The sequence below is a fragment of the Marmota marmota genome, unplaced genomic scaffold (assembly GCF_001458135.2).
Source record: "Marmota marmota marmota unplaced genomic scaffold, marMar, whole genome shotgun sequence".
In the NCBI taxonomy this organism is placed as follows: domain Eukaryota; kingdom Metazoa; phylum Chordata; class Mammalia; order Rodentia; family Sciuridae; genus Marmota; species Marmota marmota.
In genome coordinates, this window is record NW_026000019.1 from 28,388,465 (window position 1) to 28,406,035 (window position 17,571).

At 49.4% G+C, this 17,571-nt stretch overlaps 2 protein-coding genes and 1 long non-coding RNA gene across 7 annotated transcripts in view; 1 reads left to right on the plus strand and 2 right to left on the minus strand.

The window, feature by feature from the left end:
* Positions 1-17,571, plus strand: part of LOC125618709 — a 30,284-nt gene that overhangs the window by 5,599 nt on the left and 7,114 nt on the right. Inside the window, exons 1-2 of one of the 2 annotated variants that reach the window (XR_007350115.1) lie at positions 13,013-13,216; positions 16,908-17,094. This is a non-coding gene — a long non-coding RNA (uncharacterized LOC125618709). Of the gene's footprint in view, positions 1-13,012; positions 13,217-16,907; positions 17,095-17,571 lie in introns of those variants that run through there. The other variant, XR_007350116.1, reaches the window with a different exon arrangement.
* On the minus strand, positions 1,030-13,097 carry Casq1 (calsequestrin 1). The gene is made up of 11 exons (XM_015492012.2): positions 12,422-13,097; positions 10,298-10,382; positions 9,426-9,526; positions 8,372-8,483; positions 7,970-8,043; positions 7,453-7,583; positions 5,592-5,637; positions 5,031-5,085; positions 4,709-4,809; positions 3,618-3,692; positions 1,030-1,667 (listed from the first exon to the last, which is right to left on the minus strand). Exons 1-11 carry the CDS (start codon positions 12,680-12,682, stop codon positions 1,515-1,517), a joined length of 1,194 nt encoding a protein of 397 aa, XP_015347498.1. The 5' UTR covers positions 12,683-13,097; the 3' UTR covers positions 1,030-1,514.
* Atp1a4 (ATPase Na+/K+ transporting subunit alpha 4) overlaps positions 14,173-17,571 on the minus strand; it is a 29,721-nt gene continuing 26,322 nt past the window's right edge. For 3 of the 4 annotated variants that reach the window (XM_015491651.2, XM_048810184.1, XM_048810183.1), the window contains 2 exons: positions 16,864-16,955; positions 14,173-16,607 (listed from right to left, as the gene is read on the minus strand). In XM_015491651.2, coding sequence (XP_015347137.2) covers positions 16,579-16,607; positions 16,864-16,955 — 121 coding nt within the window. In that variant the 3' untranslated portion in view covers positions 14,173-16,578. The remainder of the gene's footprint in view (positions 16,608-16,863; positions 16,956-17,571) is intronic. The other variant, XR_007350111.1, reaches the window with a different exon arrangement.

Genomic DNA, 17,571 nt, shown 5'->3' on the forward strand with positions numbered 1-17,571 from the left:
TTTTTCTTAATGTTTCTTCTTTTTTTGGCGGGGGAGGGGTAGTACCAGGTACTGAACTCTGGGGCCACTGAGCCACATCCCAGCCCTATTTTGTATTTTATTTGGGAACAGGGTCTCACTGAATTGCTTAGCCCCTCTCTTTTGCTTAGGCTGGCTTTGAACTTGTGATCCTCCTGCCTCAGCCTCCCCAGCCGCTGGGATTACAACATGCACCACCACACCTGGCTAATTTTTCTTTTTTTAACAAATGTTACGGAAAACTTTTTATGTACAGGCCTTGTGGAAATAAAGAAAAAGCCTGGGTTTGTCCTCATAGCGTTCATAGTTTAGTGGGGAATACAGAACTGTAGTGAAGAACTATAATACCACGTGTTGATTACTAGAATGGAGATATATAGGAAGTGCTTTGTGAGCCAGGCTCATTGACACAGGCCTGTAATCTCAGCAGTTTGGGAGGCTGAAGCAGGAGGATTGCAATTTCAAGGTCAGCCTCAGCAATTTAGAAAGATCCTGTCTCAAAAAAATAGAAAGGGCTGGGGATTAAGCTTGGATACAATCCCTAGTATAGCCAAAAAAAAAAAAAAAGTGCCACAGGAAAAGTGCAGATTAGGGGACTGCAGGAGGGGCAAGCTTAGGAAGGCCTTATTGAGGAAGAATAATCAGGGTTCAGCCTTGATGTTCAAATAAGAGCTGCAGGGAGGGCGCTATCAAGCAGCACATAATTGCTTAATTACATATTGCTTTGTGTTTTTTTTCCAATTGTTTAGTGTGCTTGTCTTACTTCTTGGGGAGGCTAATCAGCTCTAGAGTAGGGACAGGCCTGGCACTCTCTGTTCTCCCAGAGCCCAACAACAGCCCTGGACAAACACCATGTGTTCAGAAAAGGCTTGTTGACTTGAAGCTGATAAATAATCCAAGCTTCTCTGGGATAACTGCCTGGAGGGAGCCCCAACCCCTCCCATCATTCCTCACAAGGCATCCACACCTCAATCTCCCATCCTGCCGCAGGGGTGAGACTTCAACACTTGCTTGTGCTGCCCCAGATCTCTTTTATTAAGTCCTTGTATTTGACCTGAATACATTAACAGGAAACCGCTGAGATACAGCCCCAAACAGAGTACCCTCCCTTCCTCCTGGCCAGGGACAGGACAGTCAGAAGGATACAGGATAAGGGAGAGGGTTGGGGAAGAAGATTGTGCATAGATGGGAGGAACGGGAGAGATAAGGCAAGGGGAGAACCCCAAGCAAGAAAATGGAGAGTATTGGAAGAAACAATAAAATTCGGATGCGTTGTAGGATAAGAAACAAGTCAGATGAGAGAGGTGGGCTGGTGTTCAATAGCTGCTTTCCTCATTGGTTGAGGGGGATAGAGCTTAGCACCCAATATTTAAAGCCCAGCTAACCCTATGGTAGGATGACCTAGTTAGTGTCCCTGGAGGAACTCGGGGAAGGACAGGGAAGACAGGAGGGTACATGAAGAGCAAGGTGGGGCTGGGAGATGGTTGCCATAGCAACTAGTCATCATCATCGTCATCATCATCGTCGTCGTCGTCATCGTCATCCTCTGTATTGATCTCACCCTCCAGCACGTCCTCTAGCCAGTCTTCCAGCTCCTCAGCGGAAGGCAGGTCCTCCTCATCGTCCATCTCCATCCATATGCTATCCGCCTAGGACATGGCACAGGTGGGGGATGGAAGCTAAGCTGGGCCCAGGTCTTTGAACTTGTCCTCCCACTCACCAGGCACTGAACATCCTTCTTACAGCCTCGGTCCCTTCCTTTCATCTTTCAGTGGCCAGGGGAACTGTCCAGGTGAACGTGTAGGTTAGAAGAGCCAAGAGGGGGAGTGGAAAAACAAGCTGGATTGGCAGAAGAACTGCCTGCAGTCCACCTCCCATGTTCTTGTTATACTGAGCTTCCAAAACCAGACCTCTCTATCCTGTCCTTGCCACAAAACCACTGCAGCTTTTCATGGCCAATGAAATCAACTAGCAACTCTTCAGCATTCAAGTTTTTTTTTTTTTTTCCTCCAGTAATAGGAATTGAACTCAGGGGCACTTGACTACTGAGCTAGTCTCCAACCATTTTTCTTTTATTTTCTTTCTTTCTTTCTTTTTTTTGAGAAAGGGTCTTACTAAATTGCCCAGGCTGGACTTGAACTTGTGATCCTCCTGCCTCAGCCTTAAGTCACTGGGATTACAGGCACCTGCCACTGTACTGAGATATTCAGAGTTTTTCCTGCTTTTTCAATACCGCCTTCAGTGATCACTAAATGCTAAAATCATAATAAAGTCTTGCCTGTTCCCAAACCTGGTATTCATTGTTCTACCTTTGACCTTTTGAGCTTACTTTTTCCTCATTTTATAGATGACTTCCCTTCACCATCACTTATTGAAATCCTTTACATCATGCAATCCCCCCCACACACTTTTTTTTTTTTTTTTTTTGGTACTGGGGATTAAACTCAGGGGCATTCGACCACTGATACATCCCTAGCCCTATTTTGTATTTTTTTCTTAGAGACAGGGTCTCACTGAGTTGCTTAGCACCTCGCTTTTGCTGAGGCTGGCTTTGAACTCGTGCTCCTCCTGCCTCAGCCTCCTGGCCGCTGGGATTACAGGCATGTGCCACCGCACCCATTTTACAATCTTCACTTGTTTTGTTTTGTTTTGTGGTGCTGGGGATGGAACCCAGGGTCTTGTGCATGTGAGGCAAGCACTGTACCAACTGAGCTACACCCCCAGTCCTACAACCTCCATTTTAATGCTACTCTCACTAAACTGCTCTCTGATTCTCAAGCAGAAATCCCTTTACTTTCTCTTTGCCTTCCTAACATTTTAGTTCTATCTTTATTATGAAGTTCATTACATCCAACCTCATTACTAACAGAATGCTTGCCTACCCGGTTAGATTAATTCTGTGAAAGCAAAGATTATGGTTTACTCAGTTCAACTCAATAAATTTTGAAGTATCTAGTACATGCATATGAGAATATTTCTGCCCACAGAACTTAAAGTCTACTGAAAGAGACAGGCAGGATACATAAATAGCCATTTAAAAGTCTTGTTTTTCACTGGGCCCTGTGGTACACACTTGTAATCCTAGTGACTCGGGAAGCTGAGGCAAGATCACAAGTTTGAGGACAGCCTCAGCAACTTAGTGAGACCCTGTCTCAAAATAAGAAGGGCTGAAGATATAGCTTAATATTTGTAAAGCACCCCTGGGTTCAATTCCCAGTACCAAAAAATTTTTAAAAAGGCGGGTGGCGGGGAGGCTAAGGATAAAGCTCAGTGGTAAAGCACCCCTGGGTTTCAATCCCCAGTATTAAAAAAAAAAAAATCATGTTCTCAATCTAGGTAAGCTCCAACAGTGCCATGGAGGGAATGATTCCAAATGAAAGACCTCATGGAGAAGAAAGCATGTGAACTGGGCTTTGAGGGATGAGCAACTGATTCCAATGGTGAGGACAGGGGCATGTTCTGATCCTGAATCTCCCCCTCCATCTAGCCATCCGACTGGGCAGATCTGCTTCTTCTGGGAAGGGCTCAATTTCTAGCTAGCAGAGGAGAGGAGAGGAGAAGAGCTGGGGGTCAACCAGGGATGAGGAAAGGAAACTCACATCAGTGACATTGACGACTCCTATTTGTGGGGCTGACAAGTCGATGTCAAATGTCTTCTCCCAGTACGGCACCAGCTGTGGAGAGATCCAAATAGGGCAGCTTAGTGGGATCCAGGACTCCAGGAGGGTGAGTGTGAGGGTCAGCCCAGGGATAAGGAGAGGGGATCGAATTAACTGTCAATGGATGGGGGACAAGGTCCAGCAATAGGGCCTGAAAGCAGTGGGCAGAGCTAAGCAGAGAAAGTGGAAATTCCAAAGGGAAAGTATCAGGAGGGTCGGCTGGGCACTCCAGCCCCTTCTTTGCGATGAAAAGTTGATTGGAAACCCCTGTTCTGATCCTGGATCTGCTCTGATTGACCTTCTGACTTCAGGCAAATCACTTCTCTCTAGCTCTCAGTTCCTGCATATCTACACTAAGGTAGTTTTGTTGTAGCTGCTGTTTGTTTTATTTTGTTTTTTCAATACTGGGGATTGAATCCAGGGGCCTTCTACCACTGAGCCACATCCCCAGTCCCTTTTATATTTTGAGACAAAGTCTTGCTGAGACTGGCCTAGAAGTTGGGATCCTCCTGCCTTGGCCTCCAGAGTTGCTGGGATTACAGGCATGCGCCGCCATGCCCAGTTTAAAGTAGTAATACTTGGCAATCACGGATGTTGCTACATTTCTGTTTCTTCATTCAGTTATTTATCCAACTGTGAGTGCTAGTTGCTGGAGATTCTACTGAGGATAAAACCACCCGGAGAGTCGTGGAATCTCTGCTATGATTCTCTGATTGAGCGTGTACACTCATGTCCAGGGTTATGGTGCCCAGCTGCTTGTGAGAACTCTGCCTTTCTGGGAGTCAGTCTCCTCATGAGTGCTACCTGTGTAGCCTCTGCTCTGGGAATTGTGTTATGTCCCCTGACATTACTTTGGGTCCTCCTCTTCCCTTGCCCACATCACCCTTGAACATACAATACAATAGGGGCAACCTCCCAAGCCCCCCAACTGGGAGATGGTAATGGGATTTCTGAAACAAAGCCCCCACTCAGAATGTGCCACAATGCAAGGTCCCATGTTAGGGTAGCAGTGGCTGAGCAGGGCCCTTTACCAGAGGGAAGTCATCAGGGTCAATCCAGATGATGCTAAGATCAGGGTTGTCAGTATTATCTTGGGCCACAGACTTGAGAGTCTCTAAGAACTCGTAGCCATCTTGAAAGGAACAGAAATGAAATGAGTGAGATGGGACAGAGAGAAAAGAGATACAGGAAACGGGAATCCAGATCTGTTTCCCCACCTACCACAACTCCACATGTCTAGCCCCAGGCTGCTTGCAAGCTCTCTGGAATGCCTCCCACATGAGGCCTGTGCTCCTACAAGCAACTTGCCACCCCCTGCCTGCCCCCAGGTCAATCCCAGTGTTTCTCCCTCACCAGGATCAGCTTCCTCTGCAAAGGCCACAATGTGGATTCCATCCAGGTCATCCTCCTGTTGGGGATGGGAGGGGGGACGGGACAGAGTGGAGATCTTACTGTACTCTGTAAGGTTGGAGAGCCCAGACAGACTCCAGATGTTCCTTGAGCCTGGATCGCATGGACCCAACGCTAGCTGAGCCACATCCCCAGCCCTTTCTATTTATTTTGAGACAGGCTCTCAAAGTCACTCAGGCTGGCCTCGAACTTGCAATCCTCCTGCCTTAGCCTCCCAAGTCACTGGGATTACAGGCACTGGACCCACACATTCTTGTAATAGTGACTCTTTTCCAAGTGACACTGTCCGTTTTGGTTCCAGAACCCCCACACCTCCTCCTCTTGTAACCCCTTGGGTCTCTGCCCTTGTCATCTTTATCCACTTAATGTATGTCTCCTGATTCCTACCATGGTCTTCAAAACAGAACCACTACCACCCCTTGCTGGAGCACTGTCCTAGGACTTGCATCTTCAGCCTCCCCTGCTCCCCCCTCCCAGAACCTGGTCCTAGCCAGGGACACTCACCCAGGTCTCATACATACTCTCAGGCTTCAGTTTCCGAAGGGTTGATCTAGAAGAGACAGACAGAGAGGTGCTACTCAGTGGGTGAGAAGGACCCGGAGGGTCTCCAATAGCAGAGGCTGCCTGTGGGTCAGGCCCAGGGCACAGACAGCATGAAGTCCAGAACAAAGCCATCTGGCACAGCCTAAGCCCTGGGCAACAGGCCCAGATCACTGCGGGGTTAAAGCGATGGGGGAAGGGGTGTCAAGGGGACTGAAGAGAGACCTTTGGAGAAAGGTAAGAACTGAATATCAGGGAATTCATTCATTCATTTATTCGCTCATTTACTCATTCAGTCAAATTGAGGGTGTGTTATGTTCCAAGCCCTGAGCTAGGTGCTTGGTAGAGTCGACCCAGACAGACATGTTCCTGCTCTGATGAAGGGGGCCGTCTCCAGTGGGAAAGAGTAAGTAGTATTTATACTGATGAGTGGGTATTTTCAGTTGTGGAGTACTGTGACGGAAGAGAATTACGTGTGAGTATAGGGCAGCATTTCCCAACCTCAGTCCTTCTGACTTAGGTTTTAGGGCCTGGTGATTTTTGTTTTCTTTTTTTCTCTCTCTCTCCTTCTCTCTCTCTTTCATTCCCGGAGATTGAACCCAAGGGCGCACGACCACTGAGCCACATCCTCAGCCCTTTTTAGTTTTTATTTTGAGACAGGGTCTTGCTAAGTTGCCCAAGCTGGCCTGCTACTTGTGATCCTTCTGCCTCAGCCTCCTGAGTTACCGGGATTAGAGGTGTGTGCCATTGTACCAGGCAGGTCCTGGGTCATTTTCTGTTGTTGGTGGCTGCCTTGTGCACTATAAGATGTTAAACAGTATCCCTGGCTTCTAACCAGGAAATACCAGTAACACACCCAGCACCAAATCTGCCTGCAGATATTGCCAAATATCCCCTGGAGGGCTAAACCCTTCCCCCACCTCCCACTTCCTTCATCTCCCTGGAGAATTAAATGAGCAAAGACTTGGGACAGCTAGCTGGGGAGGCATGTGCCTGTAATCACAGCACCCCAGGAGGCTGAGGCAGGAAAATTCCAAGTTTGAGACCAGCAGAAAGTTAGTGAGGGCCTAAGCAACTTAGCAAGACCCTGTCTCAAAATAAAAAATAAAAAGGACTGGGTAGTAGCTCAATGGTAAAGTGCCCCTGGGGGTTCCATCCTCAGTAACATCCCCCCCACCCTGCTACGCACACCCCCCCACACACACACACACAAAAGGACATGGTACAGATCAGGGTAAAATCCCAGTTTTGACACATACTCCCTGTCACTGAGGTTGAAAAAGGACTTAAATATAACAATAGCTACAGAAGATACCTTGCATTTTCAAGCCTGACCACACACAGGCACTCAGCATTCACTTATTGACAGAGATTATTTAAATCACAATCAATGAATTACATCACAATGAACTGTACACATTTACAGAGGCCCTTGTCTGTGTAGGATGCAACTATTGGGTTGCAAAATATTGTAGGAGCTGGGTGTGGTGGTGCACTCCTACAATCCCAGCAATTTGGGAGGCTGAGGCAGAAGGATCACAAATTTGAGGCCAGGCTGGGCAACACAGTGAGACCCTGTCTCTATAAAAGGGGTCAGGGAATATAGCTCAGTAAGGAGGGCCTCTGGGTTCAATCCCCAATGCACCACACACACACACAGTGCAAAATTACCAGTGTATCTATCAGTGAGCAACCAATGCTCAGAAGTGTGTTCATCCAGGGGAGACCAGCTTGCCAGTTAACTGGGGTTCCCCAGCCCGTCTCATAGACTGGGGCTCTAGCCTCAGAGGACCCTACCCTGCTTAGAGGGAGCACCGGTCCTCACCTCCTGTGCTCCTCCACAAAGTTGACAATCTCCTCTTCGCTATTGGGTTTGTCTGGGATAGTCACAGGCTCTTCCATGAAGGCCTCATAGAAATCGATCTCATTCAGCTTCAGGGTCAACTTTTTTGCCACCTTTCGGGAGCAGATGCAAGGGGAATAGATAGAGCAGGTGATGCAGGGTCACAGTGAGAAGCAGTATTATGGGGGGACAAACATTAGAGAGTTAGAGAACCTGGGACTTTGTCACTGCCACTGTGACACTGGACAAGAGTCTTTTTTTTTTTTCTGGGCAAGAGTCTTAACTTCTCTGGTCTTCAGTTTGACAGGAGAAGGGTGGGTTAGATAATCTAAAGCCCTCTTCCCTTCATCTCTAAAATCTCTAGGGAAAAGAGGAGCTGGATTTGGGGTGGGGTGTGCCAGCATGTAGGATGGGACCAGGTCCCCTCAGGACTGGGAGAGGAGGCTGGGGGGCAGCGTAAGGGTGGAGGGAGACCCAATGTGGCCGCGAGGAGGAGAACCTTGCTGTCGAAGGTGGCAAAGAAGGGGATGTAGGGATGAAACTCTTCGGCCGCGTCCTCGTAGGCTTTGTAATCTGAGGAGGGAAGGTAGAGTCAGTCTGGAATCAGAGGCCGCCAGGGCTTCTCCCCAGTTCTTCGCTGGTAGGAGGGTTCACTCCGAGACCCACCCCCTCTAGTCCTCGGAGAGGGGGTAGAGCACAGAGGGCTTAGTCAGGGTGCTGCAGGGGCCTGTCTGAAACCCTGCCAGGGAGGTGAGAGCAGGGGTTGGAGCCCACCATGCAGGAGGAAGATCAGGGCAGGGAATTAGGAGGCCAAGATGCCAGGAAGGCGGAGGAAGTGGGAGGCCGATTGACAGGTGAGACGGGGGCCAGGGAGGGGAGCAGGAGTGTGGGGGTTACCCACGCTCTGAGTCTTTGTTCTTGAAGTAGCCAATGAGTTTGATCTCGTCCTCGATATTTTCAAATGCCTGCAGCTCCCGTTCACCCTCGATCAACTCCACAGGGTCCTCCAGGACCTGGAAGAGCGGGGACAGTGTTTCTGTCCTCAGTGACCAGAGAGGGATGGAGGGAGAAGGTGGGGACGTGAAGGAGGGACGAGAAGTTGACAGAGTGTACGTGGGTGTGCAGTGTATGAACTGTGTTACATGCTGTATGTTGTGTGTTGTGCACTGTGTGATGTGATTTGTGTGTTTTGTGTGTGATATACATATATGATGGGTATATGTTGTGTGGTGTGTTTGTGGTATACCTGTGTGTGGTGTGTGTCATGTTAGATGCATGTGTGGTATGTTGTGCATGTTGTGTTGCGTGTTTGGTGTATGACCTTGTGTGTCTTGTGCTGTGTTGTATGGTCTGTGTGTTGTGTGTCTGGTGTGTATGGTGTGTATATGTGATGTGTGTTGTGTGTCCTATGGGGTGTGTGGTATACATGTGTGATGTGTATTATGTCTGGTATGTGACATGTGTGATGTGTGTTTGGTGTGTGTATGTATGTATGCATGAAATGTGTTGTGTGGTATGTGCATAGTGTGCCATATGTATTGTATGTGTTGCATTGTGTGTGTTGTGTTCTGTTATGTGTGCTGTATGTTGTGTGTTGTGTTGTGTCTGGTGTGTATGGTAGACATATGTGATGTGCGATGTGTGGTGTACATATGTGATGTGATACACATGTTTTATATCTGGTGGATAACGTGTGATCTGTGTTTGGTGTATGTGGTATGCATGATGTGTGTTGCATGATATGTGTGTGATATGTGTCATGTGGTGTGCATGTGTTTGTGTTGTGTGGCATGTGCTGTATGTTGTGTGTTGTGTTGTGTCTGGTGTATGTGGTATACATATGTCATGTGTGTTATGTGGTATGTGTAGGGTGGGGGGGGTAAAGTTGGGGTTAGCAAGGATCATGGGGCAGTGGAGTCTTTAAGCAAGGTGATCCAGTCCAGGGGAGTCCTCACATCAAGCAGAAACTCCACCAGGGTGTCAGCTGAAAACTCGCCATCATACTCAATGACTTCGTCTCCCTTGAACACATAAACGCTGTCCTCTTCAACGAGTCCTAGGGAGTGAATGGAAGGTGAGCCATGACCCCGGTCTTCCCACGGATTCCTGAGTCCAGAACCCGGGTCACAGCCCACTCCACCATCCCATTGGACACCACATTTTCCACCTCTCCCTTTCTCTGTCCCACCCACTTCCACTGTCCCTTATCCCTACATCCCTGGTGTCCACAATCCTGGCTTGAGCCAGGAGGCTAGCCTGGCCCCAGGGGATCTCCAGGGAGAAGATGAGGGGATCAGCTAGGGTGTAAGGGGAGGCAACAGGGAGATATAGATTCTAGCAGCATTGTGGTGCAGTCCTGCTATCTCCTCTGAGAACTCCGGTGGCTAATTCTGTGTCCTGCCCTTTAACATTGCTATTACTGACCAGATGACTTCATTATTACTAACCAACCCTCCCCCACCCACATCCGGAGTCTGGTCTCGAATGTGTGCTGCCCCCTGGTGGCTGGGCACTATAACACCCAGCTAAGGTTCTGGAACGGGAGGGGTTGGAAGAGGAGATTGCATGGTTTCCCCAGCCTTGCCTGGATTCCTGGCTTCCCCTTTCTCTCCAGAACCTGGCCCTGTGTCTAGGGAAATAGAAAGCCACCCCACCTCATGCTGGGATATGAGTACAGAGTCTCTATAAGGAACAGGCTGGGACCCACCAACACAAGTAAAGAGTTCTCCAGCCCCTCAGAGCCCAGGGCTATCCCCAAGTCCTCCAACCTAGGCCTCCCCATCCCACAGGCTGCTTCCCCTTCTTGCTCCTCCCTCCCTTCCTTTACCTAGTTTCTTGGCCACGGCTGCGTCCTTCTCAGAGTCCACCAGCCCGAAGCCAACACCCTTGTCTTCTAGGACTTGGGCTGCTAACTAGAGGGAGGGGTTAGAGTTAAAATTAGTCCTTGGAATTTTTTTCCCCCCTGCAGTCCTGGGGATTCAACCCAAGGGTTATCCACTGAACCACATCTCCAGCTTAGAGTCTCGCTAAGTTGCTGAGGCCGGCTTTGAACTTGCGATCCTCCTGCCTCAGCCTCCTGAGCTGCTGGGATTACAGGCCTGAGCCACTACACCTGGCTCCTGGAATTCTTATTACCTCTTCTCCCCGCCCCATGGGTACAGGAACTCTAAGAGTTGACCTTGGCCTTATGCTAAGATCCAGAATATCCCCAAATTCCCTACAACTTCACCATTTCTGCATTTAGTTCAACTTTAAGTTTATGAGTATTTATTGCTCAATTGTAGTATGCTTGCTATGTTGAACTTGAAAGCACTAAGCTTGACAATATACAGTTCCTGAGGAATGCTGGGGAATCTGGCTTTCGAGTGACTGAGGGACCCTTTTCTCCTGTACTCTGTTCCAGTCAAAGGTGAAACTCAGCATGGGGATAATGTTAGAATCCTGAGATCCTTCCAAGTAACTACCAACACAAGAATTTTTGCTGGTGGGTGTAGAGGGTCTGGTCATGTTGCTGAGGAGTGGGGAAGGCCAGGGAGTTGAGAGTAGAGGTCACCAATTGACGAGAGACTGGCAGAGACTAGACAGTTTCTTTCACACTGAACTTTGGCCAGTCCTTAGACTGTGGACAGTCCCTGCCCCCAGAAGCCTACCAGCTCAACACTCAATCCTGATTCACTCTTCTGTGGGCACAGAATGCAGCTTTACCCCACCCAACATTCAGGCACCACTGTGATTTTTAGGGGGACAGGGAAAGGAGGCAGATGGCAGGTGGATGGCCAGGGATACTGAGCGCTTAGGATAAAAATACTTGCCTCATTAATCAGAGGGTGGGGGGTGCTCTGGCATTCAGCAGAGGCAAACAGAAATGAGAGCCTGTGGTCTCAATGTCTCACCCTGAAATGCTTTATGCTCTGGTCAACCCGGGGCCCATCTGCACTGCCAGACCAGAGAAGGGGCTGAGGAAACTTGGACAAGGAAACTCAAATACATTCCAGCTCCTAGAGGGGTATGTGCCACCACATCTCCAATTCTAGGGTTTCTTCTTCTTGTTATTTTCCATTTTCATTTTAGAGTAGTCATCTCTGCTTTGGATCTGAAGTCAGATTGGGGGTGAGGAATCTCATTCTACAAAGAGAAGATATTCTGAAGCCTCCTTCAACTATAGAATTTTCCATTGAAGATATCCAGCTTGATCTAATAGAGCCAGATAGGGAACTAGGGGTCAGGGAGGAAGAAAGAGGGGGCTGGGAGACCAATGGGAGGCATGGTGGTCTTTAGGAGATATTGAAACATTTATCTTTAAGTGACAGGTGAATATGATATCAGTAGCATTTAATTTTTTTAAAAAAATATTTTTTTTTATTTTTAGTTGGACACAATGCCTTTACTTCACTCATTTATTTCTATGTGGGGCTGAGGATTGAACCCAGGGTCTTACACATGTGAGGCGAGCGCTCTACCGCTGAGCCACAAACCCAGCTCCAATAGCATTTAAACTTATGCTCATTTTGGATCCCATTGGAATGCAGCCCCTAAATGTATGAAGAGGGAGCATGTTCTGGTTAGGAGAGTATATTGGTGTGCTGGGGGTGCAATACATAGTACTACGTCCTAGTTCTTCCCTTGCCCCCAAATACCTCCCTTTCCCCTTTTCACCCTCCTTCTGAGCCAAACCTAGATTCACCAGCCTCCTACAACTTGGGGGGCAATCACCCCGCAGCGTCTCTTCTGCAGTTATCTAACTGTGGTAGTACTTTTGGGTTGCTGAGTCTATTTATCATTTGGCTAAGGCCACAGGCCAGTTGTATCCTGTTGGTCAAGACAAAAGGTCCTCCTACACTGCCCCCACCCCCCCCAGATCCCACCCCTCAAAAGATCTCCCTGGGGTTGTGTCATAGGACTTGCAGAGAGGGGCTGGGCATGCGCCACAGGCCTGCAGTCTCCCACTCACCTCTAGGATCAGCTCCTCCATCTCAAATTGTCTTTGTGAGGCCTTGTCATCCTCAGGGGGTTCGTGGTAAAGGAGTGCCAGCACCTCGTACTTCTTGAACACATTCTTGTAGTTCTTTGCGTTGACATTGATCACACGGTCCACACCATCGTACTCAGGAAAGTCCAGCCCTTCCTCCCCTTGGACCCCTGACTTGGGAGTCCCCAGCACCAACAGTAACAGCAGTGCCTGTCTCAGACCTGGCTCCATCCTGGCCCCCATCCTGTCTGTAGTACTCCTGGAGGTAGAGGGATCTGGGCTGCTTCTCCTGATCCAGAGGAGGTTAGCTGGGGACAGGGAAGGCCCCCTAGGTACCAAATCCTGAGTTAGGGGCTCTACGTGGGGGTGGGGTAGGGAGTGGCCCAGAGCAGCGGACACTGCCGGGTCCTGGAGAAACTGCCCAAAGAGCCAAGAGAAAAAGGGTCAGGAGGAGGAATAAGAGCAGGGGGCGGGGAGGGAACCGGAGCTGCCCCCTGAAATTGGCACCCCTCGGTCCCCACCTGGTCCTGTCTAAATATGTCTCCGTGGTTGGCAGGAGAGACAGATAACCTTCCCAGGCTAGGACAACTCCATGCGGGCCGGAATCCTCCCACATCCTACACCTCTCCCCCAAGCTCCCAGTCTCTCCTTCCCCCCCTCCCCCATGTCCAGGGCTCCTCAGCCCCTGTCCCCATGCAGGCCCTAAGAGCTCATCACCATATTAAGAAAGGAGAAGGGAGAGACAGTGATCTAAAAATAAGACCAGATGAGTCGGAGGTAAGTGAAGCTGAGACTGGAGGAGGGGAGGCAGGGGGTAACTAGGGATCACCCAGGGTAGGGTGAGGGTAACAGAAGGAAATGCAGGTGTGTTCTGGGGCAGAGGCTAAACTGATAGTAGAGGACCAAAGAGACAAGTGTAGGACTGCTTCCACACCCTAAAATCTGGGAATCTTCTAGGGGTGAAGTCTGTTTCTTTGATCCTGTGAAAGAGAGCGGGGGAGGGGGCAATAAAACACAGTCTGGGATGCAGGCAAGAGACCCCCTGCCGTTCCCTTTAAAGAATCAGGACCAAGGATGAGATCATTCTCTGAATAAAAGATGGAGTGGAGTCCAAGACTGGCGACCTGGCTTAGCTCCAGCCAGTTTCCTATGCTTCACTCAACATTCCTGACTGGGGAATGCAGGGGAAGGACAGGGCTGGCCCAGATCCCATCCCGCAGGATGCAGATTTGGGGTTTCTTTACCCAGATGGCCCACCAAGAGGAGGGGAATGTCATTTGGCTGCCACCTCCCGTGTGCACTCTCTGCCCTGAGCCTAGGGGACCGGTTTTCTAGGGCACAGTAGGAAGGGAGGATTCCCCAGGCTGAATGATTCTAAAGACAGCTAATAGCTACGGTTTATTCCTATGTCGTTGGCAAGACAAAGACAGGATCAGGCATAAACACTGGAGAAAAAAAAAATTAACAGGAGGAAAACCTGAAGAGGCGGGCCCTGTCAGTTGATCCTGTGCACCTGAGACCTAAAGCAGCTTGGGGAGAAAGGGCTGTCAAGTCTGGATTCCAGCTTGGAAGTGAAAACAGAGTAACTGAGTTCAGCTCTGGGTCCCTAGAAGGATCATTTCCATAGCTCCCCAAGGCTGTTATCACGCACAGGTAAACTGAGGCATGAGGGAGACCATGCAGAGACCAGATCAAAGTCAGATGACCCTACCCCACTCCCAAGGTGTCTCTCATTTTGGAAGTACCACGTTTATTTTGCATTTAGGCGAGGGCATGGAATTGTATTAGCAGGATAATTTTTGCCCACTGCCATGGGGCAGACCTTACATAGCAAAGTGAGGAAGGCCACAGAAAATCTCAAGAGCATGGCAGGACCGAGTCCAATAGGAACAGCTGTCACAGTAGCAGGAGAGGCCAAATCTAGCTCAAGCATGGCACATTACAGCTGAGGAGATCTCAGAATTCCACCTCCTGCTCTCCCAGGAGAGCAACTGACGTGCTAGAGCCAAGAACCCTAGCCAAGATGGTGGGGAGCAATGGGCAGGCCTGCCCAGAAGTAGATGACCCAGATGATGACCGGCCTCGATCTCTTACTTCTGCAGCATTCTGGGGAGAGGGAAACATTTGAACAGAGACAATGGGACATTAGACTTATTCCATGATCAATGGGACCTTTTGCACACACCCCTCCTCCCAAAAAGGGCGTGAGACAGGACTATGAGGTGACCCTGGCCTGCTCCTTCTCCTCATCCTCTCCTGCAGTCACTGCTCCCTAGGGGTTGCCCTTTTTGGCTCTAGTTCTACCCTTACTCTTTCCGGCTCCTGTACCCGCCACCCCGGCTCTCTCTCTGATGCTGGGCTCTCTATTTTCTCCTCAGTCCCCTTCCCTCTAGGCCCCTTGCCTCCAGGCTCTTTGGACTTATCACGCCTCAGCCTCTGGTATCAAATGACCCTGAGTTGGGGCCTCTGTATTTTTAACCCACCAGACACCCAAAGCTCCTGCTACTGAAACCCGAGGAGCCAGCCCCTCTGCACTCCCCCTCCCCAGCTCACACACATACCTCCTGGTCCTCCCATCTTCCAGAGTCTAGTTCAGCCATGTCAGCAGCCAGGGAAGGACCCCAGACGGACACAGCCCTGTCCCTAGGAACCCTTGTATTGGAAGAGAGAGCCTGAGGAGGGGCTGGTGGAGGGGAAGGGAGGTGGGCTACCCCTGTCCCCTGGGATTGCCTGCTCTTTGCCAGCCCATGGTCCCTCATCCTCCAGATCCACCCACGACCTCTCCTCCTTCACCCTCCTATTTTGTTAATGTTTTGTTTTTCTGTTTCGGCCCAGCCCTTACTATAAGACTAGGCTGAAGAGTTGTTAAAGGCACAACTTCTAGAATCAGACAGACCTGGGTTTCCTCAGCTACGGAATGGTGTGGTAGGACTACATTTGCTTGAATTAATTGATGGTGTGTGTGTAGCCTTTGTCCCAGTGCCAGGCCTAGAATGCAGTTACTTATTACATGTGTTTTGTTTCTGGTAACAGCTGATAGTTCCCCCCAGCTTTTCTTAGCATTTCTGTCTTGCTCTGTGTACTTCTGGGCGGACCCAACCCTTTATTTTATTTTTTTTCCTCTCAGTAAGTACTAGGGGGTTGAACCCAGGGGCACTCTACCATTGAGTTATAGCCACAGTCCTTTTCTATTTTGAGACAGGACCTCAAAGTTGCCCAGGCTGGCCATGAACGTGCGATCTTCCTGTCTCAGCCTCCCGATTTGCTGGGATTCCAGGTGCAAGTCACTGCACCCCGCTGAGACTCTTCTAGTGCTACAATTCTATGGTCTGTAGTTTGAGGAAATCCAAGGCAGAAACTAAATGAGTGGCCTCACCAGCCGTGGGCCTGGGGGTATGTGTGCATTCCGTGGCCCCCTTTATAGAGTGCAGTTCAGCTGATCACCTCTCACCCTCCCTCTTCCAGTCTCTGATCACAGCTAAACTTTTGGGGGCAGTTACTAGTCCCTTGCTCTCCAGGGGACAGAGAGTTAAGATGGGGGATATGGATTGGGGATGCAGTGATAGAGGGCTTACCAATGCTCAAGTCCCGGGGTTCAATCTCCAATTCTAAAAGGGGGGTGCTTAACAGCCCTCAAGGGGCAAGGATGCTTGATTCTGCCATTTTCTTTTTCTTTCTTTTTGTGATGCTGGGGATTGAACACAGGGCCTTGTGCATGTGAGGCAGGTACTCCACCAACTGAGCCAGCCCCTAGGGATCCCCTTCCACCTCAACTTAGGTTGCTTACAGACTATCCTTCCCTGTTACCATGAAGATGTAGGGATTCCCACTCCCCAAAAATCAGATGGAACACATTCAGTTTGGTGAGAGCTGTTCTAAACATTTACTCTCTAGACTGGCTCCTGGATTCTATAGGACTATGTCCCTCCCTGCTGGGCTCCAGCCAGGTGCAGGCTGGGATTCCCCTAACCCACCCCACAATGCCCTCAGTCCAGCCTAGGATTGCTCTCTCTCTCATCCAGGGTAATTTGTCCCAGTGTCTTCAGCCCCCAACTCGTAGGCTCGCTCAGATATTGTGTCAAACTCATAGTTTGGGCTTCAAGACACGCCTCCTCATGTGAAGTCGTCTTCTTCTGAGTTTAGTAGTATGTCTCCCTCTCCAGCCAGCCTGCGGAGGAGGAGAGATCAGGGTGAACTGCGAGAAGGCAGCAGGGGAGCCTGGCAGAAGGGAAACAAGGAGAAGGTTGGGGGCCTGTGGTCTGGAACATGAACAGGGTGGTGGAGTCAGGGACAAGAGGGCTGGGCTCCAGGCATAGTAAAGTGACATGGGGGGATGCCATTGAGTCCTGAGAAGCCAGGCCTGATGGGAGAGCTTATTAGGGGATGGTGACCCCCTCCTTTAGAACAGGGCTGGGGAGCCTCACCTCCAGGCCGTTGACGGATGATGAGTTTCCTGATTTCGTCATAGGCGAAGATAAGAATGCTGTAGGGGAGGGCGCAGAACCACCAGGCTAACCTGTAGAGATCAAGATTTGGCTAATGTGGCTGAAGTTACAGAGGCCAGAAAAGAACACGCTCAGAGGACAACACGCCTCGGGAGTCGCGTGTTTCATGTACGTGCTCACGTGTGGCTGAGACTGTGCCGGAGACAGTCAGTGAGTAAGATAAAGTTGATTCCCATCTTTGAGGAGGTCAGAGTCTGGGGGGTTAGTGACTGGGCCAATAACGCGATAAATGTCATTTTCAGAGGTACATCCAGTGTTCACAGGGACTGTCCGTCGACTTTCATGGAACTGCAGAGGGAGATTCCCTTTGCTTTCTTTATGCTCTAGATCTTGAACTTAACAAAGGGGAGGTTGCTAGAGCAGGATGGGTTTATCTGAGACAATCCCCCGACATCTAATATGGAGATATTCTGCCAAGAAAACAAAATAACAAACACACTCACACACACACACACACACACACACACACGCACATACACATGCACACACATACACACACATATAGGATTCCATATACATTTGTAAAAATATGTACATATATGTGTATATATAATTTCATATTGCAAAAACAGGGATGTGTTTTTTTCTGCCTGAGCCTGTGCCTTTTCCTTTTTTTTTTTTTTTTTT